We start from the raw sequence: 27,116 nt of genomic DNA, 5'->3' as shown, positions 1-27,116 counted from the left end.
ATTTCCACCTCAAGAGGTATTAAAGGGATTCTGTCAGGTAGGTTTAGCCTATAGAGCTGAGGACATGCGCTGCTAGACCGCCACTAGCACGTCCGCAATACACATTTCCCATAGCTCTCAGTGCTTTTATTCAGTCAAATAAAAGATTTTATATATGCAAATGAGGCTAGTAAGGAGCCCAAGGGGCTGTTACCAACGTTTCAGGAGCCCAGCACCGCCCACATCCTCCTAATCCCCTCCTTGTGCCCCCGACGTCACAGTTAGAGCGCCGTAATCTCGCGCATGCGCGAATATGCTGCATGTCAGTGCCGGCATAGTGTTCCTTCCCTGTGCTGGCATCAGACTCCGGGAACGAACTGTGCATGCGCAAGATTACGGCGCTCTGTGCGACGTCGGGGCCGCAAGGAGGGGATTCGGAGGAGTCGGGCGGTGCTGGGCTCCTGAAACGTTGGTAACAGCCCCTTGGGGGCTTAATAAAAGCACTGAGAGCTATGGGAAATGTATATTGTGTAGCGATCTAGCAGAGCATGTCCTCAGCTCCATACGCTTAACCTAGCTGACAGAATCCCTTTAAATCGCTGATATGTCACATTTAAAAAAAGGGCTGGACGCTCATCTAATAGCAAATGGCATTGAGGGTTATAATTAATCCAACAATTAATGTTGTATAATTCATCTGAGAAAGGCTGAATATGATTGACCTGTGGCTCAGGGACAGAAATTAAAGAAAACCTGGTCAAATGAAGACCAAAGTGTAAAGCCTGCCACATTATGTGAAAGGATCTGTCACAATACCGTATTTTTCGCTTTATAAGACCTCCTCCACCCCCCACCCCCAAAAGGGGGGAAATAGCCATGCGTCTTATAAAGCGAATACTAGTACTAGTGAGCTCTTCCATTATGGAAGCGCTCACTAGTATGCATTAGGTGCCGGGAGCGGGGTCTTCTTGCTGGGGCCAGTGCTGCACTGCACTGACCGCGTACAGCATCAGGACGTAGTGCGCGCACTATGACCTGACGCTGCACGCAGTCAGGTGACAGTGCAGCACAGGCCGGAGAAAACAGGGGAGCGCGACTTCTAAAGAGACTGCCTGACCCGGAGCGGAGACGCAGCGCAGGAGAGGTAAGAAATTTTTATACATTTTCTTGTCCGATGCGGGTTCTGAAAGAACAGGGCTGGTCTGAGGTCTGAAAGAAAAGGGCTGATGGGGGTCTAAAAGAAAAGGGCTGATGGGGGTTTGATGTAGGGATGGGCAATAAACTGGTATTAACAATATACCGCGGAATTAAGAAACTGCGATATCGCCATTTCTTAATTACCGCATTATTTTAGTGACGTCATAGGGGCAGAAACACGTCACAGTGCTGAATGCCTCTAAAACGTCTGGCGCACAATACAGACGGCACAGTGGAGGAGGAGAGAGTCCCCCCCGACTGTGATCCGGCTGCCGCTGCACCACCAATGAGAAGGTAATAGTGAGGAGGAGGGGAGGGGCTGTGGCTGCCGTGCCACCAATGAGAATTACCCTCAACGGGTACCGGCCATATCACATACCTGGCACCCGGTCTAAATGACAGGAAGCAGCGACAATGGCAGCCAGGACGCTACTGAAGCCATCCATGACTGCCATGTGCACAAAGCCCAGGGCAGCAGAGACAATGAGATCTTGTGCACCCTAATAGATCTCTATTAGGGTGCATAGGACAAGGAATTAAAGGATCCCAGGTTCTTGCCCCATAAGGGGGCTAATAGTTTTTAAATAAAGAATATATATATTTTTTAAATCACCGCCTTTCCCAATTGACAAAAAAAAAAAAAAAAATGATAAATAAAAAAATAAAATAAAAATTAATTAGGTATTGCCACGTCCGAAAAAGTCAAAACTATTAAAGTATTGAAAAATCTCTCTTATGTGGTGAACGCCGTAACAGAAAAAAATGATAAGATACAAAAAATAAAAATAAAACACGATTCTCTATTTTTTTAGTCTCCTCCCCTAAAAAAATAAAAATAGGATAGGACTATTCTATTATGGGTCGCACGTTTCATAAATTGCGGAATGCACACTTTTTATGGGACCGAAATTAAGTCGCTGCACTCTGGGGGCTGCGGTAATATAGCTGTAGTGTGTAGGGACTAAGACCCATATAGGAAGCGCCCGTCTTTAGTAAATGACCCCCAATGTTTTATTTGACTGAAAGGCATCTTTATGATGCCAAGGTGACCTTCCTCTTCCTGGCAATGTGCAACTATGATGGGCACACTCTGAACAACCCACTTATCAGGGTTTTCCAATAAGATGTCCCATTTTCTGTGGGAGTGGTGAAGATGTCTGATCGCTGCCATCTCCAGCACTCCCATAGAGAATGAATAGAGCAGCAGGGGGCATGGCCACTCCATCAGATTTGGGGGCGAACGGTCACCCCATTCTTGGTGGGCAACTAAGAGATATTACTGCATGGGGGCAACAAGGAAACCTGAGTAAGTTTTGAGTGTTTTTTTTCTAAATGGGCATTTATCGCAATATATTTCTTTATCGCAATAAATGTCTTAATATAGTTATCGTGGGAATATCTTTGATATCGCCGAACCCTAGTTTAATAGGGGTCTAAAAGAAAAGGGCTGTTCTGAGGTCTGTTGGGAATTTGACATGGAGTCCTGATCTGAGGTCTGATGAAAAATATGTTTTTCTTATTTTCCTCCTCTAAAATCTGGGGTGTGTTATCAGGTGCGTCTTATAAAGCAAAAAATACGGTATATGCTTGAATAGAGTTTTTGGGACAGGTTCCTTTTAGGGCTCATGCACACAACAGTTGTGCGGCCGTTCCGTGTATTGGGGATAGCAATTTGCGGTCCCCAATACACGGGAAACATCCGTGCAGCGGCCAGGACGGATCGAGACCCATTCAACTTGAATGGGTCCGTGAACCGTCCGCGCCGTCAAAAATAGAACATGTTCTATTTTGCGGTGCAGAGGCACGGACAAACACCATGGAAGCACTCCGTGGTGCTTCCAAGGGGTTCTGATCCGTGCTTCCGTTCCACACCGCATCTCTCGGATTGCGTACCCATTCAAGTAAATGAGCCCGCATCCGTGATGCGGGGGTGCACACGGCCGGTGCCTGAGTACTGCGGACCAGTCGTATGGGGGGCGCAATTCGGCCACGTCCGTGCGCATGAGCCCTTAGGTTTTTCTGGGATTTTCATGTTGATGGCACCCTCGCCAATCAGCTTTATTAGGAAGCTTAGCGGGTTTTGAGAGTTTTTGGGTAAAAATTTAGTAACATGTATTTAAATATAGTTAGGCACACCTACATCTGGAGACAACATTGATTAAATATTATTGATGAACTTCCGTTCAAAGGCTCTCACAAGCGGCCCCGAACGGATCCGTACTGCCCCCAAAGCATTCTGAGTGGATAAGGATCCGCTCACAACGCATCAGTCTGGCAGCGTTCAGCCTCCGTTCCGCTCAGCAGGCGGACACTCCAACGCAGCTTGCAGCGTTTTGATGTCCGCCTGGCCGTGCGGAGGCGTACGGATCCGTTCAGACTTACAATGGAAACGGATCCGTCTGTCCTGGCTCCGCTTTGACACGGATCCGTTAGAATCCGTTCACGTCTCTGCGCATGCCCAGTAACTTCCTGTCCCTCCCCCTCATAGTCGGCCATTTTGGATTATCGACTTGGTGAGACTGGTAAGTATGAAGTTTTGTCCGTTTGTCTATCTTTCTTTTTTTACTATCTATCTATCTATCTATCTCTCTATTTCTAGGGTGGGGGGGCTGCTGGCACTTGGGAAGGGGTGTGTGTCTGGAACAATGGGAGCCGCTGGCACTGGTGGTGTGGGCTGCCTTTATGGGGGGCTTCTGGCACTGGGGGGGGGCGTGTGTGGCTGGAACTGGGGGGGGGGTCTGCTGGCAATGGTATGATGTTTGTGGCTGAAGCTGTGGTAGCTGCGGGCACTGCGGGGGTGTTTGTGGCTGGAACTGCGCGGTGCTTCTGGAACTGCAGGTTATTTTGTGGCTGGAACTGTGGGGTGCTTCTGACATTGCGGGGGTGTTTGTGGCTGGAACTGTGCGGTGCTTCTGACATTGCGGGGGTGTTTGTGGCTGGAACTGTGCGGTGCTTCTGACATTGCGGGGGTGTTTGTGGCTGGAACTGTGCGGTGCTTCTGACTTTGCGGGGGTGTTTGTGGCTGGAACTGTGCGGTGCTTCTGGCACTGCGGGGGTGTTTGTGGCTGGAACTGCGCGGTGCTTCTGGAACTGCAGGTTATTTTGTGGCTGGAACCGTGTGGTGCTTCTGACATTGCGGGGGTGTTTGTGGCTGGAACTGTGCGGTGCTTCTGACTTTGCGGGGGTGTTTGTGGCTGGAACTGTGCGGTGCTTCTGGCACTGCGGGGGTGTTTGTGGCTGGAACTGCGCGGTGCTTCTGGAACTGCAGGTTATTTTGTGGCTGGAACCGTGTGGTGCTTCTGACATTGCGGGGGTGTTTGTGGCTGGAACTGTGGGGGCTGCTGGCATTGGGGGGGCTGAGGGCAATGTGGGAAGGTTGTTTGGAACTGGGGGCCTGATGTCATTGTGGGGGGCTGCTGGCACTATGCGGGGCTGCTGTCTCTGGGGGTGTTTATGGCAGTTGGGGGGGGGGGGGGGGGGGGATTATGGCTCCTGTCGGATTCATTTTTTTAATCATTTCATTATTAGGGTCGTTCCCAAAAAAAAGAAAATAGAAAATATCTGCGGTGGGCAAGCCCAGATCTATATTTTAAAAAGTAAGTATTGAAAAAAAAAAAAAAAAAAAAAAAAAAAATTTGATGATATATGAGGAAATAGTGCTCTACAAGTTCCTTTAACGTTATCTGCATTTTGTCTGGTATTCTGTTGCGTACAGATGTCCTCAAAGAAGACAACCATTGACTGGAGTGACCCACCCAGAAGGCTCCGCCGTATTCAGTGGCCGGTAAGTATAAAATCAACACTTGGAGTTTTTACTGTTTGATTTGTTGCATTAATCAGTATGTGCTCTTATTATAGATTTCGTCATCATCATCTGCGGAGGGCTCTCCAGCTATGCCCAGCTCACCTGCCCAATCGCCAGCGTCCAGGGGAGGTGGACCAAGCTGGGACCGGGGCTGTCAAGAATATATATATATATATATATATCTCGTAATTTTATATTTTATTTAAGTACAGTCTTCTAAAAAAAAAAAATATTTGTTTTTAGCAATCTGCACCTAGAGCCGCCAGCGAGGATCCCCCAGTCGCCTCCAGAGTCCGCGGGAATGAGCGTGGCGGTCGTAGACGTGTAAGTATTGAATTAAGTAGTTTTAATTAGCATTTTGTATTGTATTAGGATTTACATTAAATTTTGTATTTCTTTTTTTCAGGGTTCCGTAGGCTCCACCAGGGAAGATGAGGAGTTCGGGGTTCCGAGCATAGATAACCTGCTCCTCATCCAACTGGTGGAGGCGCGTCCAGCATTATGGGACCACTCCGACCGCCACCACGCCGATCATCGTCGTACCCAGCGGCTCTGGAGGGACATCTGTGCTGAAGTTTTTGAGACCTGGGGGGATCTCGATGCGGCGGCTCAGGAGAAATATGGTAAGTAAAACAATATGTATTTTAATACTTTAAAATATTGTTCTTTTCCTTTCATCATGCTGATTTTAGTTTTTATTGTTTTTTTCGATAGTCAAACTGGTTACAACACGTTGGCGATCTATCCGGGACCGCTTCAGGAGGGATTACAACAAGGAGGTTCAGGCCCCGAGTGGCTCCGGAGGAACCTCAGGGGCCACCTACATCCATACGGCGGCCCTGGGGTTCCTACGAAAGGCAATGGCAACAAAAAGGTAAATATTTATAACTGTTCAAAAAATAAATTGTAAAGGGGCTGTCTGAGACAGGGTAGCGTTTGGCTCCCCTGTTTTGGCCAGCCCCCACAGTCAGATGGACAACTGTTCTCTCCGTCTGAGTTTAAGGGGCTGTCTGAGACAGCGGAGCGTTTGGCTCCCCTGTTTTGGCCAGCCCCCCACAGTCAGATGGACAACTGTTCTCGTCTGACTGTAAGGGGCTGGCCAAAACAGGGGAGCGTTTGGCTCCCCTGTTTTGGCCAGCCCCCTATGGTATACGGTAGACATAGCATAGAACATGGATGTTTTATTTAAAGAACAATTCCTAACTTTCCTATTTTATTTTTTCTACAGAACTGCCACCGTCACTCGGGAGCCTGACCAACCTCCTGAGGCGGAACCGGAACAGATCGCCAGCGCCAGCCCTCCTGTCCCTCATGCATCGGCTCAGGATAATCCGAGTCCCCTACCGGGTCCCTCCGCTCAACAGAGGCTCTTAGGTTTTCGTCAAAATTTGAGAGCCCTGGTGAGCAGGCAGAGATCCGGTAGGCCAAATCGAGCTGATTATGCGAACCTTGTAGAGGTAGTTTCCGACGCTCTAGAAGGTTTTGCCCAACATCAGATGGAGTTTGGTGCTGACTTGATTCGCCGCTGGGAGGGGGCGGAGTCAGCGTTTCAACGCAGCCCAAACTACCATTATGGGCTAAGCATGATCAGTTTGATGGACTCAATGACGCCCGAGCAGTTGCATGAGTATAAGATCATGCTAGAGAACGGGTCATGGGAAATCATGCACCGCCCCCAACCCCATCCCACACCTACCCCCCATCCCACACCTACCCCCCATGCCACACGAGTGGCCAGTACCGCCAACCTTTCCCTTCCCACCCCCCGAGCATGTTTCCTTCTTCTTTTTCTTCTCCTGCCCCGTATTTTTCTCCTACTTCTTTTCAAACTCCCTCCACCTCTACACATGCTCGGGCCCCCTCCTCCTCAGACCCTTCCTTTCTCCACACCCCGCAATTACACCCTGCATCCTTCCCTGTGGCCCGTAGTTTTACCTCAGTGGATCGCCAGGACAGGGGGGCTACCATTGCCAGCCCCAGACCATCAACCCCACGACAGTCCACCTCCCCACAACATTTTGAACAATTATAAATATAATTTTTGTTTATATTTATTTTCTGTATAAAAAAAATATAAAAATGTTTATACTTTACTGCACTGTGTCTGTGTTTTTATTGTCCTGTACAGGGAACCTTGCCACTATAGCTGTGTTGAAATGAAAACTACCCTAGTCTCACTACTGTGCGTTTATTACAACACCCTTGGTAGTTTTTATATCAAAACAGCATTAGTGCCAATGTCGTAAGATCCATTAGAACATGACCATCAATAATGAGCTATCTTTTGGCTCTTTATTGATCGTAGACCCTATGATTGGCACATGAACAAGCAAATGCTTGTTCAATCTTGTGCCCTTTCATATGAGCCCTTGTGGGAGTCATGGTCCATCAGCATCATCAGGAATTCATTAATAAATTGTGATTTTAACGTTTAATGATTTCCCGATGACGCTAATATAACTAGTGTGATTACCACAAGGGACACGCAAGGGACATACAGTTTTTAAAGGGGTATTCACATAGACAATGGGGGGGATTTCACTTGAACATGTCCCCATTGTCTGATAGGACCCGCACCTATATCGAGAACGGAGCGGGGAGCACTGTTGCTGTAGGACACATTTCCTATGGTATGTCCACCACCAAGCGCTAATCCCCGCCTCTCACATAGAAGTGAATGGAGGGCGGCAGCACTGTTGGGCATTTTCATACGTATACAATATTATCTAATGACATTATAATCAAAATGAATGCTCATCTCATTGCCTTTAAGAATAAGATTCAGCCTGAACCAAAGTTTTGTTATGTGGCTGAAAAAGCCAAGATGAGTTCATGGCAAGTTCAGTTTATAAAAAAATAAAAATAATAATTGGGAACATAGATGAACATTGTATTTAAAAAGTTAGTGCTAAAGATATGAGACCATATGTTAAGGAGTATGCCAACTCCCTAAAAACATATCTGTCTAGAGGGGACAAGGTTACTTGATAGGGACTCATGTCTGTATCACACACCTGGTGTATGAGCTTCAATTTATATATTCATAAATATATATATATATATATATATATATATATATATATATATATATATATATATATATATATATATATCTCTGCATGGTATATTTAGTTTACAATATATGTTAATCAATAATTCATATAATGTGTTATCTATGTGTAACAATGTATCGATTTATATATATGTTATACCATGTATTTATCATTTAGAAGAAACAACTACGGAAACAACTCAGTAAGTTTAAGTTAATTGGATTTCAAAACAATAGTTATTCATGGGAGTACATAAATGAAATCTACAAGTTCCGATGCCCAGCATCAAAGCCGCTACATAAAATTTTCATCGTCAACCCATATTTCAAAAGATAAGAGAAGACAGTCAACTCCAACTAGTCCAGGATATAGGTAATTAAAAGTGTAAGGAAAAGACCTTCCTCAGTGATTTATGGTAGATAGGTCAAAAAGTTCATGTGAAAGTATTATTAGATATTTAATTTTAATGCTTAAAAAGTTGTTATATTCACCTACAGTACCGCAGTGCCATCTGGAGGCAGATAACCAATATTATATCATTTCATAATTTGTTCGATTCCATATTAGGAGTTGAGATAACGTCATGAGGTTATTAGCATACGAATACACCCACCTTACCTGATTGGGAATCCCTAATCTAAAAGGGGATGATTCTTAGATAAGGGGGGGAATAATTATTTGTGTGCGGGGCGATCAAGAGAAGAGAGCTATCAAGAGAAAAGAAAGCTAGCGAGTGGAGGAGAAGTTGAGGTCTATCAAGATGGAAGCCAAAATAAGATGCGCTATGATGGACCACCCAGCTTTCCTAGGAGCAGAAGTGAGATTCCTGCTAGGACTTGGTAAGAGACACAGAAAATGATATTTCATTTTATTAAGACTAATTTGATAGTGTGGGTGAAATTATACCATCTAGATTGGCGAATAAATAAATAATTAAATTAATTGATCATCTCCATATTGAGATGTAGTCTTAGGATATTGTGAGGCTTCATTCTACCTGCAGAAGAATCTAGACTCATAATCTAGCAAAGCATTAAATGATTGCTTATATATATGTATATTGATATTGATAGAACATTCTTCGCCAAGCTAAGTGATGGATTCCCACCGGAAAGACGTCAAGTCCTTCCCATTTTAAGATCCTAGATCCCTGTTATTTGTCTTAATAGTCTTACCAAAGTTATATCCTTGGATGGATTTGCCCATCTTGAAGTCATGTGACGTGTAGTTGGTTAGGGGGGGCAGAATGTATTTAGCATTCTATAATGATGTCTAGGATTAGACATGCCCATCCTGATATCATGAGGTTTTCTCTGAACAGAAGTAATGTATGTAACTTATGTTCCTACTTTGATATCCTAACCTAATAGTAGCTTGATTATAATGTGACAAGTTATTTCCACTCACATGTATTGTTAAGCTTGTAATGCTTTATAATTACGCTATATATATTCATTAGCATGTATCATTGTGTTTATTTACTTATATATGTTTATAATCTTGTAACCAATAAATCTGCATATTTTTATAATACCTATGTATTATTGTATAATGCAGAACTACATTTTATCATTAACGTCATCTCACGTCAAAAAGAGCTTATTTATCTGAGGAAATAGTCGGACTCAGATGTGAATTGTATCAATTAGGGTGTCTACAATTCACCAGGTCATGATTTTAAGAATTTATGACAATTTTTATAAATTTTATTTTTTTATGGTTAATTATTTTTATGACCATAATTAATAATTCTTAATTGAATTATTACCACCCGACAGCACAGTGCGACCTCATCTACTTTCTTGGCTTCGTTCTCAATATTTGTGAGGGTACCAGCCGTGGGACCCGCACCTATAAGACAATGTAGGTATATCTTAAAGTGGTATGCCCCCATTGTATGAGATGAGAAAACACCTTTAAGGCCTCTTGCACACGACTGTATGCCCCAAGAGACATACGGTCCGTGAGCGGGCCATATGTCCCGTAGTGGCATTGATCGTGCGCACGAGAGTACACAGGCTCATAGTGTACAATCATCCTGTGCAAGTTGAGCTGCCGGCGGGGATATAGTCTTGCACTAATAGATCATATGAGTGCGGGACAATAGCCCAGTTTGCGGCACATCATGATGCTCTGTACTCCTGTACGCACGATCAATGACGATCAGGGACATATGGCCCTCTAACGAACACTATACATCTTTAAGTGCATGTAGTCATGTACAAGAGTCCGAAAGGTGTGGTCCATTATCAAAGCCGGACCAGCTTTGGAACTTCAACAAGATAGCCCTGGAGAAATATAGGAGCATGTCAACCCTATAGATCTGAATACATGAAGATGGAACCTAGAGATGCTTTTCCTTCCAAAACGGATCCGCTAAACGGATGACAAAACGGAAACAAACGTGACAAATGGATCCGTAAAACAGACGGATCCGTACAAATGGATCCGTCTGAATGGCTTCCGTTTGGCTCCGTTTAGTCAGTTTATTGACAGATCCGTTTGAAATGCTCTTCAAACGGATCCGTGAAACGCTAGTGTGAAAGTAGCCTTACACTATCATAGTTGTATTCAACAATGGATTTACAATACTACAAATGGTAGAAAGGCCATTGGTAGCGCGTACAAAAATGTGACCCCGCAAGCAGTGATATAGATACACAAGCAACGGTATAGGCTGTGCACCACAATTGCATACTTTGTCTACATTCAAAACTAACCATCAACGGTCGCTCAGCAGAGCATGACTAGAAACAGCGCAGGTAATCCTCACCATGCCGCAAGGTAAGTGCACAAATCTCTTTGGTGTGTTTTAGTTTTATCACATATGAGACCGGGTCAGTGGCTACACCAAACTGTAAACAAATGGCAAGGTGCTCTACCCAGCGGCTCACCCCTATGTCACAATAAACAATACATAATGGTAGCACTAGTATTTGGGATGGAAGGTATGGAAACCGTAATGGTAGTTGAGCAACTTGAGAAAAATATAAACAAAAAAACTGAATCAATCAAGAATGGGAAAATGTTCATAAAAGAGTACATTTAAATTTAAAAATATTAAAAATAAAAATATTACAAAAATAAAGCAGCAATGATATAAAAATGTTATGTTATAAAAATGCAAATAAAACGACTGATATGAGGCAATTGTTGTTGGTGTCCAGTAGAGGGAGCAATTGTATTAGAGTTACTAATACTGTAAGGTCGTACTAGCTGCTTAAGAGTTACTAATACTGATTTTGAGGCTCAATCCTTCTTCCTCAGTGGTCTGCAATATATGGCTTCTATAGAACTTGTATAGTATACATTTCTAAGGGAGGGGTATCCCCAAAAAACAGGCGTATCTCTAAAAACATGGAGTGGATCATCCCCGTCAGGGATAGGTCCTACATAAAGCATACATAAAAATTTAGGTTGAAATCTTTCCAGAAAACAAACTTAATATATGGAAATATGTATGTATATATGTATGCATGTATATATTTATGGTATATATACGAAGGGGCATTGCTAGCTGTCAAATACAATACATATGAGTTAGTGAGGTCTTGGCTATATTGGCAAATAAAGATGTGTCAGTACGATGTAAAATCTGTGATCACATTGGTGCGTTGTGTGTGCAGTAAAACTAAAGGGAGATGAGACAGGCTGTCAAGTGCAAAAGTGGTACTTTGTCCATTTTGCATATTTTAGTGTTTTTAAATTTTTTAGGTTATTAAAAAAACCATTTTTGTGTTTTTATTCATATTAAATATTGAGTGGATTTATTATTAGAACCTCCCGAGAGGTCGGCATGTTGCCAGATCAGTGGTCATCGACTATTGCGCACAGTGCATTCAGAACAGTCTCACTACAAGCATCAATATACTGCAGACTATCACTAAACAGAACATTTTAACTTACTAGAAAACAGTTTATCTGTTATATGAAAACAGACTGTTCCTGCTGGATCGCTGCAATTAACGGAAAGTTCCTTTCAACACAAACAATTGCACATCAGCTGTAAGGGAGAGCCGAAGCGATTTCATATCGCTGTACACAGAAACACGTATCTATTAAGCAGCTAGTACGACCTTACAGTATTAGTAACTCATACAATTGCTCCCTCTACTGGACACCAACAACAATTGCCTGATAATATAATTGCCGTTTTATTTGCATTTTTATAATATTATCATTGCTGCTTTTTTTGTTGTAATATTTTTATTTAAAAATTTTAATGGACTCTAACATTTTCCCATTCTTGATTGATTACATTTTTATATTCTTGTTCATACAGTCCTGATCAAAAGTTTAAGACCACTTGAAATATGGCAAAACTCATATTTAGCATGGCTGGATCTTAACAAGGTTCCAAGTAGAGCTTCAACATGCAACAAGAAGAAATGGGAGTGAGACCAAACATTTTTTGGGCATTCAATTTAATGAAAACAATGAATAAACTGAAACGGGCTGTTTTTCAGCTGATCAAAAGTTTAGGACCACACCTCCAAAAAAAAACTAACAGAAATCCAACTTCCAAACATGAACTCAGTAATGAGTAGCTCCGCCGTTATTGTTTATCACTTCAAAAATTCGTTTCGGCATGCTTTATGCAAGCGTTTCCATGAGGTGAGTGGGAACATTTCTCCAAGTGGTGAAGACGGCCGCACGAAGGCCATCTACTGTCTGGAACTGTTGTCCATTTTTGTAAACGTCCCTTGCCATCCATCCCCAAAGGTTCTCAATTGGATTTAGATCAGGGGAACATGCAAGATGGGCCAAAAGAGTGATGTTATTCTCCTGGAAGAAGTCCCTTGTCCTGCGGGCATTGTGTACTGTAGCGTTGTCCTGTTGAAAAACCCAGTCGTTACCACACAGACGAGGGCCCTCAGTCATGAGGAATGCTCTCTGCGGTCGTTTGACACCCCTGCACTTCCCGAAGCTCCATTGTTCCACTGAAGGAAAAAGCACTAGGGATCGACCGATATTGATTTTTTTAGGGCAGATATCGATAATTTGTGAACTTTCAGGCCGATAAATTTATACCGATAGTCTGGGTATTTTTATTTTTGAGGGAAAAAAAAAATTCCTACACAAATCTGCTGAAAATTAATGTTTATTGTTAACGTGTATTTTTTATTTTTTTGTAAATCTTTTTCATTTATACTTAATATTTGGGTGTTTTGTTTTTTTTACTAACTTTTAGCCCCCTTAGGGACTAGAATCCTTGTCCTATTCCCCCTGATAGATCTCTATCAGGGTGAATAGGAGCTCACACTCTCCCTGCTGCTCTGTGCTTTGTGCACACAGCAGCATAGAGCTGAACATGGCAGCCAGGACTTCAATAGCATCCTGGCTGCCATGGTAACCGATCGGAGCCCCAGGATTACACTGCTGGGGCTCTGATCGGAGGAGCAGGGGAGAGGGGATCCTGTGGCCACTGCCACCAATGATTAATACTGGGTGGGATGGGGGGGCGCACTGCGCCACCAATGTTTTTACTATTGGGATTGGGATGGGGTGGGGTGGGGGGTGCACTGCGCCACCAATGTTTTTACTATTGGGATGGGGGTGGGGGGCGCACTGCGCCACCAATGATTAATGCTGAGGGGCTTGGGGGGGCGCACTGCGCCACCAATGAAGATAAGTCTCTCAATCATTCATATACAGGAGGCGGGAGCTGGTTGCAGAATCACATAGCCGGCTCCGGACCTCTATGAGCGGTAGCTGCGATCTGCGGCACCTAAGGGGTTAACTATCGCAGATCACAGCTACTTGTCATAGAGGTCGGGAGCCGGCTATGTGATTCTGTAGCCAGCTCCCGCCTCCTGTATATGAATGAATGAATGACTTATCTTCATTGGTCGAGAGGTGGCCACAGCCCCGCCCCTTCTCTTATCTTCTCTCCTCTCATTGGCGGCAGCAGCATCACAGGGGGAGGAGACACTGCTTCCTTCTCCCCTGTGCTGCGGAGGGAACACAGAGCGCTGAGAGCAGCGCGTTCTGTGTTCCCAATACGTTATCGGTATACCGGCAAAATAAATGCTGATACCGATAACGACCAAAATCCTCAATATTGGCCGATATCGGTAAAACCGATAATCGGTCGATCCCTAAAAAGCACCCCAGACCATTATGGCGCCCCCTCCACTGTGGCGCGTAGAAAACATCTCAGGTGGGATCTGCTTATCATGCCAGTAACGTTGGAATCCATCAGGACCATCAAGGTTAAATTTTTTCTCATCAGAGAATAAAACTTTCTTCCACCTTTGAATGTCCCATGTTTGGTGCTCTCTTGCAAAGTCCAAACGAGCAGTTCTGTGGCGTTCAAGGAGACGAGGTCTTTGAAGACGTTTTTTGTTTTTGAAGCCCTTCAGTCTCAGATGCTGTCTGATGGTTATGGGGCTGCAGTCAGCACCAGTAAGAGCCTTAATTTGGGTTGAGGATCGTCCAGTGTCTTGACGGACAGCCAATTGGACTTCCACTTCACTTTTTTTTGTTCCATAACCCTCAGGATAATTTAAGAAATTCCAAATGACTGTCTTACTGCGTCCCACCTCAGCAGTGATGGCGCTCTGTGAGAGACCCTGCTTATGCAGTTCAACAACCCGACCACGTTCAAAAAGGGAGAGTTTTTTTCCCTTTGCCATCACAACGTGTGACTACCTGACAGAAAAGGACAATGAATCCACATCTTTACACAGATTTGGACTTTAAAAGGCATGTGGTCCTAAAATTTCCATCAGCTGAAAAACAGCCTGTTTCAGTTTAATCGTTATTTTCAATTAATTGAATGCTCAAAAAATGTTTTGTCTCACTCTCATTTCTTCTTGTTGCATGTTGAAGCTCTACTTGGAACCTTGTTAAGATCCAACAATGCAAAATATGATTTTTGGCAATTTTTCAAGTGGTCTTAAACTTTTGATCAGGACTGTATTTTTCTCAAGTTGATCAACTATCATTACGGTTTCCATACCATTTATTTTTTCTTGCTTGATTTGTAGACATAATAAAGTATTAATAGCACCACGATCCTTGTGGTTTTTACATACAACCTGAGATATACTGAGTGCCTCTTAAACCCAAATACTACCATTATGTATCACATACCTGTGAAACTCAAAAAATTTGAATATCGTGCAAAAGTCCATTTATTTCAGTAATGCAAATTAAAAGGAATTGTATTAATGCAGCTTAAAATTAGAATTTTGTGAAAAGGTTCAATATTCTAGGCTCAGCGTGTCACACTCTAGTCAGCTAATAAATCCATATCCCCTGAGCAAAGGGGACCTGAGATTGTGACTTTGGGGTTTCATAAGCTGTAAGCCATAATCATCCAAATTATAACAAATAAAGGCTTGAAATATGTATCTCATATGTTAGTTTACCTTTTAACTTACATTACTGAAATAAATGAACTTTGCACAATATTCAAATTTTTCGAGTTTCACCTGTATATGCCTTGTGATGGTTCATACCGATGAAGACAGTCCATATATTAATTGGGGTCGAAGTAATCTGTGCTGGTTAATGTTGATAAGGCTACTTTCACACTAGCGCCGGGGCTCCTCTTGTGAGCTCCGTTTGAAGGGTCTCACAAGCGGCCCCGAATGCATCCGTCCAGCTACCAATGCATTCTCAGTGGAGGCGGATCCGCTCAGAATGCATTAGTCTGCCAGCGTTCAGCCTCCGCTCAGCAGGCGGACACCCGAACGCAGCTTGCAGCGTTCGGGTGTCCGCCTGGCCGTGCGGAGGCAAACGGATCCATCCAGACTTACAATGTAAGTCAAAGGGGACGGATCCGTTTGAAGTTGACACAATATGGCTCAATTTTCAAACGGATCCGTCCCCCATTGACTTTCAATGTAAAGTCTGGACGGATCCGTCTGAACAACTTTCAGACTTAGAATTTTTTCTAAACTATAATGCAGACGGATCCGTTCTGAACGGATCCAAACGTCTGCATTATAGGAGCGGATCCGTCTGTGCAGACACCAGACGGATCCGCTCTGAACGCTAGTGTGAAAGTAGCCTTACATGGACTGTTGTACACTGCGCAGTGAATGAATGATTGTTCTCTATATTTGGCAATATAAAAGAGGCAGTCCAAACAATAATGCATATTAGAGTAATACTGTTAATTGTTTAAGCATTATGATGTTGCTTGCACGTATACGTTTAATCTTTTGAATTGCCAGTTACTCGCTGTTTGTTGAATTGGAGCGGAGTCCCGTACCTGCCGTGGCATCCCACGTGTGTTGCGGTCTGGGAAACCCTGACCTCCAACTCCTTCCTCTCATGAGACTGTTCATACCAAACGTGTTTCGGAGTTAATAACATCCTCCTCCTTCAGTGGTTAAGTCCCCTATGGTTTTATTGTGCTTAAATACCTTATCCGGGATTTCTGGATACAAGATATATCCAAACTCTGGAATGGATCTGCCTTTATAAATTCTCACATCCTTGTCCGGTGTTGGCAAATAAATCAAATATGTCTAGCTAGAGAACATCTATTCAGCTGTAAATACTTTGTACAGATAACAATCTATATATTAATAGTTCAATTGCAATTCCGATGTGGTTTCACAGCGTTTCCACTACAATTCCTATGCGGTTTTATTTAACAGCAGTTCAAATGCAATTTCTATACATTTTTCACACATATATACATACACATTATATATTAATAATATAATATATGATATAACTGTAGTTGGGATGTCATTTAATTAAAGATTTTTGTTTTATTTCATTATTGGTACAAAAAACGATGGCAATGCTAACGGATCCGTTCTGAACGGATACAAGCGTTTGCATTATAGGTGCGGATCCGTCTGTGCAGATACCAAGCGGATCCGCACCTAACGCAGGTGTGAAAGTAGCCTAAACCACTGAAGGAGTATGTTATTAACACCAAAATGTGTTTGGGATGAACAGTCCCCTTGAAAATATAACCGAGGTTTGCATCTTATACCTGCAAAGTTTGGAGCGCTCCTGAGAGATTTTTAGATCTCTGCTAACAGACTGAGCAGGACACGTGGGACGCCGACTTTACCAACACTCCGAATCAGGAGATGCCAGCTTGACTCCACAACTATACATACAGTAAGCACAATGCAATAAGACTTGCGAGAGGAAGGAGTTGGAGGTAAGGGTTTCCCAGACCGCAACACACGTGGGACGCCACGGCAGGTACGGGACTCCGCTCCAATTCAAACAAACAGCGAGTAACTGGCAATTCCAAAGACTGAACGTATACGTGCAAGCAACATCATAATGCTTAAAGGGGTTGGCCACTTTCTGGTTACTGTTGGCCAATGTGTTTGAGAGATGATTATACGTCATTTACTAATATGGCCTTTGTTGAAATTGTGCTCTTTCATAAGATATGCCCCCTTGTTTACAGGGTATTTTGTGCTGTCCACACAGAGGTCCTGCCCATAAGATGGCCGCTGATGGAGGGTCATGTGACCAGACAAATCACCTCCATGTGATGTCACCTCCATTCAGACACACTGCACCTGCACTGAACTCCCTACAGAACAAGTGCAGATGGCAGGTGCAGTGTGTTTGAATGGAGGAGACATCACGTGGAGGTGATTTGTCTGGTCACATGACCCTCCATCAGCGGCCATCTTATGGACAGGACAGAACCTCTCTGTGGACAGCACATAAGACTTTATAAACAAGGGGGCATATCTTATAAAATATAGAAAATTATGCAGAATTTTAACAAAGGCCATATTAGTAAGCGACATCTAATCATCTCACAAACACATTGGTCAACAATAACCAGAAAGTGGCCAGCCCCTCTAACAATTAACATTATTACTCTAATATGCATTATCGTTTTGACTGCCTCTTTTCTATTACCAAATATAGAGATCATTTATTCACTGCGCAGTGTACAACAATCCGTGTAATCAACATTAACCAGCAGGACCATTGTAATATTAGAACATCTACCACAGCACGGATTACTTCGACCTCAATTAATATATGGACTGTCTTCATCGGTATTAACCATCACAAGGCATATATGTGATACAACTAAAACACACCAAAGATTTGTGCACTTACCTTGCGGCATGGTGACGATTACCTGCGCTGTTTCTAGTCCTGCTCTGCTGAGCGACCGTTGATGGTCAGTTTAGAATGTAGACAAAGTATACAATTGTGGTGCACAGCCTATACGTTGCTTGTGTATCTATATCACTGCTTGCGGGGTCACATTTTTGCACGCGCTACCAATGGCCTTTCTACCATTCGTATTATTGTAAATCCATCGTTGAATACAACTACCATAGTGTAAGCCACAGCTATCAGTAGCTTTGTGCTTATTGCTGTTAGTATCATTGGATCTATACTGATCACGGATCCACCTCGGCATTTATTATAAAGGACCATATCGCCATTGGTAGCATTATCTTATCTATAGTAGCCCAATACCATTTCAGGTTGGTTGCTTGTATCTAATAGGAATTACAGGAGGACATTTGGATATGGGATTTGTGTAATATATATTTTTTGGGGACATTTTTAATAAATATTAGGGATCGACCGATATTGATTTTTTTAGGGCAGATACCGATAATTTGTGAATTTTCAGGCCGATAGCCGATAATTTATACTGATATTCTGGGAATTTTCATTTTTGAGAAAAAAAAAAATTTCCTACACAAATCTGCTGAAAATTAATATGTTTATTGTTAACGTGTATTTATTATTTATTTTTTTGTAAATCTTTTTCATTTATACTTAATATTTTTGTGTTTTTTTTGTTTTGTTTTACTAACTTTTAGCCCCCTTAGGGACTAGAACACTTGTCTCTATCAGGGAGAATAGGATCTCACACTGTCCCTGCTGCTCTGTGCACACAGCAGCATGGAGCTGAACATGGCAGCCAGGGCTTCAGTAGCGTCCTGGCTGCCATGGTAACCGATCGGAGCCCCAGGATTACACAGCTGGGGCTCCGATCGGAGGAGCAGGGGAGAGGGATCCTGTGGCCACTGCCACCAATGATTAATACTGGGTGGGGGGGGGCGCACTGCGCCACCAATGTTTTTACTATTGGGATGGGGGTGGGGGGCGCACTGCGCCACCAATGATTAATACTGGGGGGCTTGGGGGGCGCACTGCGCCACCAATGAAGATAAGTCTCTCATTCATATACAGGAGGCGGGAGCTGGCTGCAGAATCACATAGCCGGCTCCCGACCTCTATGAGCAGTAGCCGAGATCCGCGGCACCTAAGGGGTTAACTACCGCGGACCGCAGCTACCGTTCATAGAGGCCGGGAGCCGGCTATGTGATTCTGCAGCCAGCTCCCGCCTCCTGTATATGAATTAATGAAAGACTCATCTTCATTGGTGGCGCAGCGGCCACAGCCCCTCCCCTTCTATTGTCTTCTCTCCTCTCATTGGCGGCAGCAGCACAGGGGGAGGGAGACACTGCTTCCTTCTCCCCTGTGCTGCGGAGGGAACACGGAGAGCGCTGAGAGCAGCGCGTTCTGTGTTCAATACGTTATCGGTATACCGGCAAAATAGATGCCGATAACTCCCAAAATCCTGAATATCGGCCGATATCGGTAAAACCGATAATTGGTCGATCCCTAATAAATATACTATTGTTTTATCAATAATATTGAATCCATGTTGTGTCCAGATGTAGGTGTGCCCAACTATATTTGAATACATGTATATTTCCGTTTAGACTGGGTGAGTCAGTTAGAGCACCCATTCCATGTCAGATAGTGGGTGACCCACCTCATCCATTAAAAATGTTGTAACACTTTGCATTTTTGATACCACTCCAGTTTTGGAAAGTAGATGTGAAACTGAGTGTAGTTTGCCTGTCGAACGGATTTCAGCTAGATTTAACAATTGCGACTTAAGAAATTGTCACAGAAATAACATCTTAAGAGAGAAGTCTTAGACACTATGAGACATTTGATAAGCTTGAAATGATAGCAAAAATGATAAATCTCCACCATAGAGTCATATCAGAAGCGCGTTAGTACCTGGACAGAACTGGTCATTGTGCTTAAAGCAAAAACCGTTGCACAATCTTTAATCGTTGACTGACTGTCAAAGGCTCCCTGAGTGTCCACGAGAATAACGGCGACCTGGTTGGAAGAAGAGACAAGAGAGAAAGAACGTCCATGTCACAAGGGTGCATGCTTTTCAATACATTAGTCAATTCTTATGGCAATCAGTCCAGGCTGGAAATCAGTGACTGTTAGCATTGCGGAAGACTATGGTAAGAGAAACTAAAACCTAAACACTTAAGGGGTTCTGCAGTTTGTTTAAACTGATGATCTATCCTCTGGATAGATCAGCATCTGACCGGCGGGGGTCCGATACGCGGGACCCCAGCCGATCAGCTGTTTTGAGAAGGCAGCATCGCTCCAGCAGCGCCGCGGCCTTCTCACTGTTTACCGCTGGCCCAGTAACGTCACGACTAGTATCATCTGGCCTGGGCACGGCTAAGCTCTGTTCACTTGAATGGAGCTTAGCTCCACCCAGGCCAGTTGATACTAGTCATGACGTCACTGGGCCAGCGGTAAACCGTGAGAGGCCGCAGCGCTGCTGGAGCGACGCTGCCTTCTCAAACAGCTGATCGGCGGGGGTCCCGGGTGTCGGACCCCCGCCAGTCAGATGCTGATGGTCTATCCAGAGAATAGATCATCAGTTTAAACAAACTGCAGAACCCATTTAAACCGCTTCCCCCTAAACCATCAGACATTCTGCGCTTGGTCTGCTGTCCATCTACTGAGGGGCAGCACAACATAATCCTTTGGCTGCAGAAATCCTGCTCAAATATTTAAGCTATTTGCTCTTAGTCACTTTAACCCCTTTAAAAAGACGGGCCATTTTTCACTTTCCTGCCCAGGCCATTTTTTGCAAATCTGAAATGTCCCACTTTATGTGGTAATTACTTGAAAACGCTTTTACTTATCCAAGCCATTCTGAGACAGTTTTCTCGTCACATATTGTACTTTATGACAGTGGCAAAATTGAGTCCAAAAATGCAATTTTTATTTATAAAAAAAAAAAAAAAAAAAAAAGTGGAAAAATTAGCAAATTTCAATTTTTCTACTTTTATAATAGATAGTAATACCTCCAAAAATAGTTATTACTTTACATTCCCCATATGTCTACTTCATGTTTGGATCATTTTGTGAATGCCATTTTATTGTTTGGGGACGTTAGAAGGCTTAGAAGCAAATCTTGAAATTTTTCTGAAAACTTCCAAAACCCACTTTTTAGGCCTCATGCACACGGCCGTTGTTTGGGTCTACATCCGAGCCGCCGTTTCACTTCAATGGGGCCGCAAAAGATGCGGACAGCCCTCAGTGTGCTGTCCGCATCCGTTGTTCCGTCCCGTGGCCCCGCAAAAAAATAAAAATAAAAAATAGAACATGTCCTATTCTTGTCCGTTTTGCGGACAAGAATAGGCATTTCCACAATGGGCCGACCGTTCCGTAAATTGCGGAAGGCACATGGGCGGCTTTCGTTTTTTTTTTGCGGATCTGCGGTTTGCGGACTGCAAAAAAACGGAACGGTCGTGTGCACGAAGCCTTAAGGACCAGTTCAGGTCTGAAGTCACTTTGTGAGGCTTATGTAATAGAAACCACCCAAAAATGGCCCCATTTTAGAAACTATACCCCTCAAGGTATTCAAAACTGATTTTACAAACTTTGTTAACCCTTTAGGTGTTCCACAGGAATTAGTGGAAAAATGGAGATTCACTTTTTTGGCAGATTTTCCATTTTAATCCACTTTTTCCAGTAACAAAGCAAGGGTTAACAGCCAAGCAAAACTCATTTATGGCCCTGATTCTGTAGTTTACAGAAACACCCCATATGTGGTCGTAAACTGCTGTACGGGCACACAGCATTGTGCAGAAGGAAAGGAACGCCATATGGTTTTTGGAAAGCAGATTTCACTGGGATAATTTTAAGCTGCCATGTCCCATTTGAAGACCCCCTGATGCTCCCCTAGAGTAGAAACTCCAAAAAATGACCCCATTTTGGAAACTACGGGATAAGGTGGCAGTTTTGTGGTACTATTTTAGGGGAATATGATTTTTGGTTGTTCTATATTACACTTTTTGCTAGGCAAGGTAACACAAAATAGCTGTTTTGGTACAGTTTTTATTTTTTGTTATTTACAATGTTCATCTGACAGGTTAGATCATGTGGTATATTTAAAGAGCAGGTTGTTACGGACGCAACAATACCAAATATTTTTAGTGTCTCCATATTCTGAGAGCCATATATTTTTTTTTATATTTTTTGGGCGACTGTCTTATGTAGGGGCTCATTTTTTCCCGCTATGAGATGACGGTTTGATTGGTACTATTTTAGGGTGCATATGACTTTTTGATTGCTTGCTATTACACTTTTTGTGAAGGTGACAAAAAATGGCTTTGTTGACACTTTTTTACGGTGTTCACCTGAGGGGTTAGTTCATGCGATATTTTTATACAGCAGGTACTTGCGGACATGGCGATGCCTAATATGTATACTTTTTATTTATTTATTTAATACACAATAACACCCTTTTTAAAACAAAAAAAAAAATTACAAAATCATGTTTTAGTGTCTCCATATTCAGAAAGCCATCTTTTTGGGCGATCTATTTTTTGGGCGATTGTTTTAGGTAGGTTCTTATTTTTTCGGGGATAAGATGACGGTTTGATTGTTATGATTTTGGGGTGCGTATGACTTTTTGAACGCTTGGTATTACACTTTTTGTGGTGTAAGGTGAAAAAAAAAAAAGGCTTTTTTTACACCGTTTATTAAGGGGTTAGTTAATATGATATTTTTTTATACAGCAGGTTCTTACAGACGCGGCAATACCTAATGTCTGGTTTTTTAAATATAATTTGGTTTTAAACAAAAAAAGAATTTTTTAATCAAGAAATTATTAAAAGGTGACAAAAAAAATAAATAAAAAATAATGTCTTCTTTTAGCAGTTTTTATTAATTTCTTTTTAGTGTTGACCAGATGGGGCAGATCATGTGATATTTTTATAGAGCAGGTTGTTATGCACATGGTGATACCTAATAGGTCTGTTATTTTTATATATATATATATATATATATATATATATATATATATATATATATATATATATATCTATATCTATATCTATATCTATATCTGTCTCTTTATAGGAAAAGTTTTTTTTATTTTTTTTTTATTGAAACTTATTTTTTTTATTGTTAAAACACTTTTTTTCACTTTTATTATTCTTTATCTTTGCCCCACTATAGGACTTCAACATTACAGGGTCTGATCCCTATTTCAATGCAGAACAATATATCTGTATTGTACTGCATTGACAATCAGTGTAATACACTGATAGTTTGCCTACGAGACCCAGCCTGGGGGTACAGGGGGAGACCTAGCCTCCGTACATGCCGGGCCCCAAGGCCTTGGAATGGCTTGGGGCTGCCATGGCAACCATTAGGTCCCCGCCAGCACATTGCGGGGACCCGATGGCTAAGGAGAGGGAGCGCAAACCTTCCATATGCCGCAGTCAGCGCTGACCGCGGCATACGAGTGGTTAATCCACCGGCGTCATCACCGATGCTGGTGGATGCAGCAGTGATGCAGCTGTTGCTGCAGATCGCGGCACCGCACATGATGGGAAGGGGGCGGCGGAGGAAGGACCGCAGGACAAGAATGCTCGTCCTGGGGCGCAAAGTACCGGCCTTTTAGGACAAGCATTTACGTCCCGGTTTAAAGCAGGGATGCCCAACTTGCGGCCCTCCAGCTGATGCAAAACTACAACTCCCAGCATGCTTGGACACGCTACAGCTATTAGGGCATGCTGGAAGTTATAGTTTTGTGACAGCTGGAGGGCGAGCATCCCTGCTTTAAAGTGACTATGCAGCAGCCAACTAGAGTTCCTATTATTGGTCTGCAGTAAAGCAGTACACAAGGTAATCAAAACAAGTCAACTGGATTTCTAGAAGGATGTATGCTGATGTACAATGTGTAGTACCAAACCTGGGCTCTGTTCACACCACATTTAGGCCCCTTTCACACGGGCAAGAATTCTGCACGGGTGCAATGCGTGAGGGTAACACACATGAGCAGTGATTTTCACGCATCTTGTACGTTGCGTATAAAAATCGCAACATGTTCTATATTCTGTGTTTTTCACGCAACACAGGCCCCATAGAAATGAATTGGGATGAGTGAAAAATCGCAAGCATCCGCAAGCGAGTGCAGATGCGGTGCAATTTTCACGCATGGTTGCTAGGAGATGATAGGGATGAAAGCAACCCCGGACCCCATTAAAGTGTATTCGCTGTATTATTTTCCCTTATAACATGTTATAAGGGAAAATAGCATTCTTAAAGGGGTTCTGCACATTGTTTAAACTGATGATCTATCCTCTGGATAGATCATCAGCATCTGATCGGCGGGGGTCCGACACCCGGGACCCCCGCCGATCAAACTGTTTGAGAAGGCAGCTGCGCTCCAGCAGCGCCGCGGCCTTCTCACTGTTTACCGCCGGGCCGCCTGGCCACTGACGTCACAACTAGTATCACTGGCCTGGGCGCGGCTAAGCTCAGTTCCCTTGAATGGAGCTCGTGACCTCACTCGGCCAGCGGTAAACCGTGAGAAGGCCGCGGCGCTGCTGGAGCGACGCTGCCTTCTCAAACAGCTGATCGGCGGGGGTCCCGGGTGTCGGACCCACGCCGATCAGATGCTGATGATCTATCCAGAGGACAGATTATCAGTTTAAACAAAGTGCAGAACCCCTTTAATACAGAATGCTTAGTAAACTGTAGATTGAGGTGTTAAAATAAATAAATAAACGTACCTGTTCCAATTGATCGCGCAGCCGGCATCCTCTTCTTGCTTCTTCTTTCAGGACCTGCAAAGGGGCCTTTGATGGCGTAATCAATGTGGTGAGCGCGGTGACGTCAGCGCAGGTCCTGCTGAATGAAGATATCTTCATTCAGCAGGACCTGCGCTGACGTCACCGCGCTCCCCACGTGGTGAGCGCAATTACGTCACCAAAAGGTCCTTTTGCAGGTCCTGAAAGAAGAAGCAAAAAGAGGATGCCGGCTGCGCGATCAATTGGAACAGGTAAGTTAGTTAATTTTTTTAACACCTCAATCTACAGTTTACTAAGCATTCTGTATTAAAAATGCTATTATTTTCCCTTATAACCATGTTATAAAAGGGAAAATATTAAAATCTACAGAACACCTAAGCCAAACCCGAACTTCAGTGAAGAAGTTTGGGTTCGGGTCTGGGTACCACTGCCAGTTTTTTTATCACGCGAGTGCAAAACGCATTGAAACCCGCTCGATAAAAACTGAACATCGGAACGCAATCGCAGTCAAAACTGACTGCAATTGCGTACCTACTGGCACGATTTTCCCGTGACGCACCGCATCCTATCCGGCCCTCACACGTGACGCCCGTGTGAAAGAGCCTTAGGCTTCTTTTACACTTGCGTTTTTGCCTGATCCAGCAGGGATCAGCAAAAAACGCTTCCGTTTCTGAAAATACAACAGGCTGCATATGTTATGAACGGATCTGGTTGTAAAAATCGCAATGATGGATCCAGCATGAACACCATTGAAAGTCAATGGGGGAGGGATCCGTTTTCTATTGTGTCCGAGAAAACCGATCCGGCACCATTGACTTGCATTGCTTTTCATGCTAGATCCATTTTGCGTCGCAACCCATGCCGCACAGAAAACCGCAGCTTGCTATGATAACAAAATGCATTTTGGAGAATTCTGTTTCTCTCTGGTATTGAGATCCTCTGCCGGATCTCAATAGCGGAAAAGTTAAACAAAAGTGTGAAAGTAGCCTTAGCCTGACACCTGGGGAAAAAAACTTATGCATAGGGCTCCATTCACCAGATGGAGGCTACAGAGTGTCCATGTGGCCTCCACTGGGCAAAAGCAGGTCAGTATAGCTTTTTATGCAGCATGAAATAAAAAACCTTGGTTGCTGGGTGGTATTTTTTTTTTAATAGGAGCCTATGTGGCAACATACAGTGGCGGAAATAATTATTTGACCCCTCACTGATTTTGTAAGTTTGTCCAATGACAAAGAAATGAAAAGTCTCAGAACAGTATCATTTCAATGGTAGGTTTATTGTAACAGTGGCAGATAGCACATCAAAAGGAAAATCGAAAAAATAACTTTAAATAAAAGATAGCAACTGATTTGCATTTCATTGAGTGAAATAAGTATTTGAACCCCTACCAACCATTAAGAGTTCTGGCTCCCACAGAGTGGTTAGACACTTCTACTCAATTAGTCACCCTCATTAAGGACACCTGTCTTAACTAGTCACCTGTATAAAAGACACCTGTCCACAGAATCAATCAATCAAGCAGACTCCAAACTCTCCAACATGGGAAAGACCAAAGAGCTGTCCAAGGATGTCAGAGACCAAATTGTAGACCTGCACAAGGCTGGAATGGGCTACAAAACCATTAGCAAGAAGCTGGGAGAGAAGGTGACAACTGTTGGTGCGATTGTTCGAAAATGGAAGGAGCACAAAATGACCATCAATCGACCTCGCTCTGGGGCTCCACGCAAGATCTCACCTCGTGGGGTGTCAATGGTTCTGAGAAAGGTGAAAAAGCATCCTAGAACTACACGGGAGGAGTTAGTTAATGACCTCAAATTAGCAGGGACCACAGTCACCAAGAAAACCATTGGAAACACATTACACCGCAATGGATTAAAATCCTGCAGGGCTCGCAAGGTCCCCCTGCTCAGGAAGGCACATGTGCAGGCCCGTCTGAAGTTTGCCAATGAACACCTGAATGATTCAGAGAGTGACTGGGAGAAGGTGCTGTGGTCTGATGAGACCAAAATAGAGCTCTTTGGCATTAACTCAACTCGCTGTGTTTGGAGGAAGAAAAATGCTGCCTATGACCCCCAAAACACCGTCCCCACCGTCAAGCATGGGGGTGGAAACATTTTGCTTTGGGGGTGTTTTTCTGCTAAGGGCACAGGACAACTTATTCGCATAAACGGGAAAATGGACGGAGCCATGTATCGTGAAATCCTGAGCGACAACCTCCTTCCCTCTGCCAGGAAACTG

General features: G+C 43.4%; 1 protein-coding gene and 1 long non-coding RNA gene across 3 annotated transcripts in view; one reads left to right on the top strand and one right to left on the bottom strand.

The window, feature by feature from the left end:
• The window catches only part of ATL2 (atlastin GTPase 2), a 93,051-nt gene that overhangs the window by 23,487 nt on the left and 42,448 nt on the right, over positions 1-27,116 (bottom strand). For both annotated transcript variants that reach the window (XM_040429638.1, XM_040429639.1), the window contains exon 4: positions 20,038-20,142. In XM_040429638.1, the coding sequence (XP_040285572.1) occupies positions 20,038-20,142 (105 nt within the window). The remainder of the gene's footprint in view (positions 1-20,037; positions 20,143-27,116) is intronic.
• Positions 5,267-5,840, top strand: LOC120998801. Its single transcript, XR_005778485.1, has 3 exons — positions 5,267-5,305; positions 5,388-5,604; positions 5,696-5,840. It is a non-coding gene; the product is annotated as an uncharacterized LOC120998801 (long non-coding RNA).

The sequence above is a fragment of the Bufo bufo genome, chromosome 4 (genome assembly GCF_905171765.1).
Source record: "Bufo bufo chromosome 4, aBufBuf1.1, whole genome shotgun sequence".
NCBI lineage: Eukaryota > Metazoa > Chordata > Amphibia > Anura > Bufonidae > Bufo > Bufo bufo.
The sequence above is the reverse complement of the archived record's forward strand: the minus strand, read 5'-3'. Positions and strand labels throughout refer to the sequence as shown.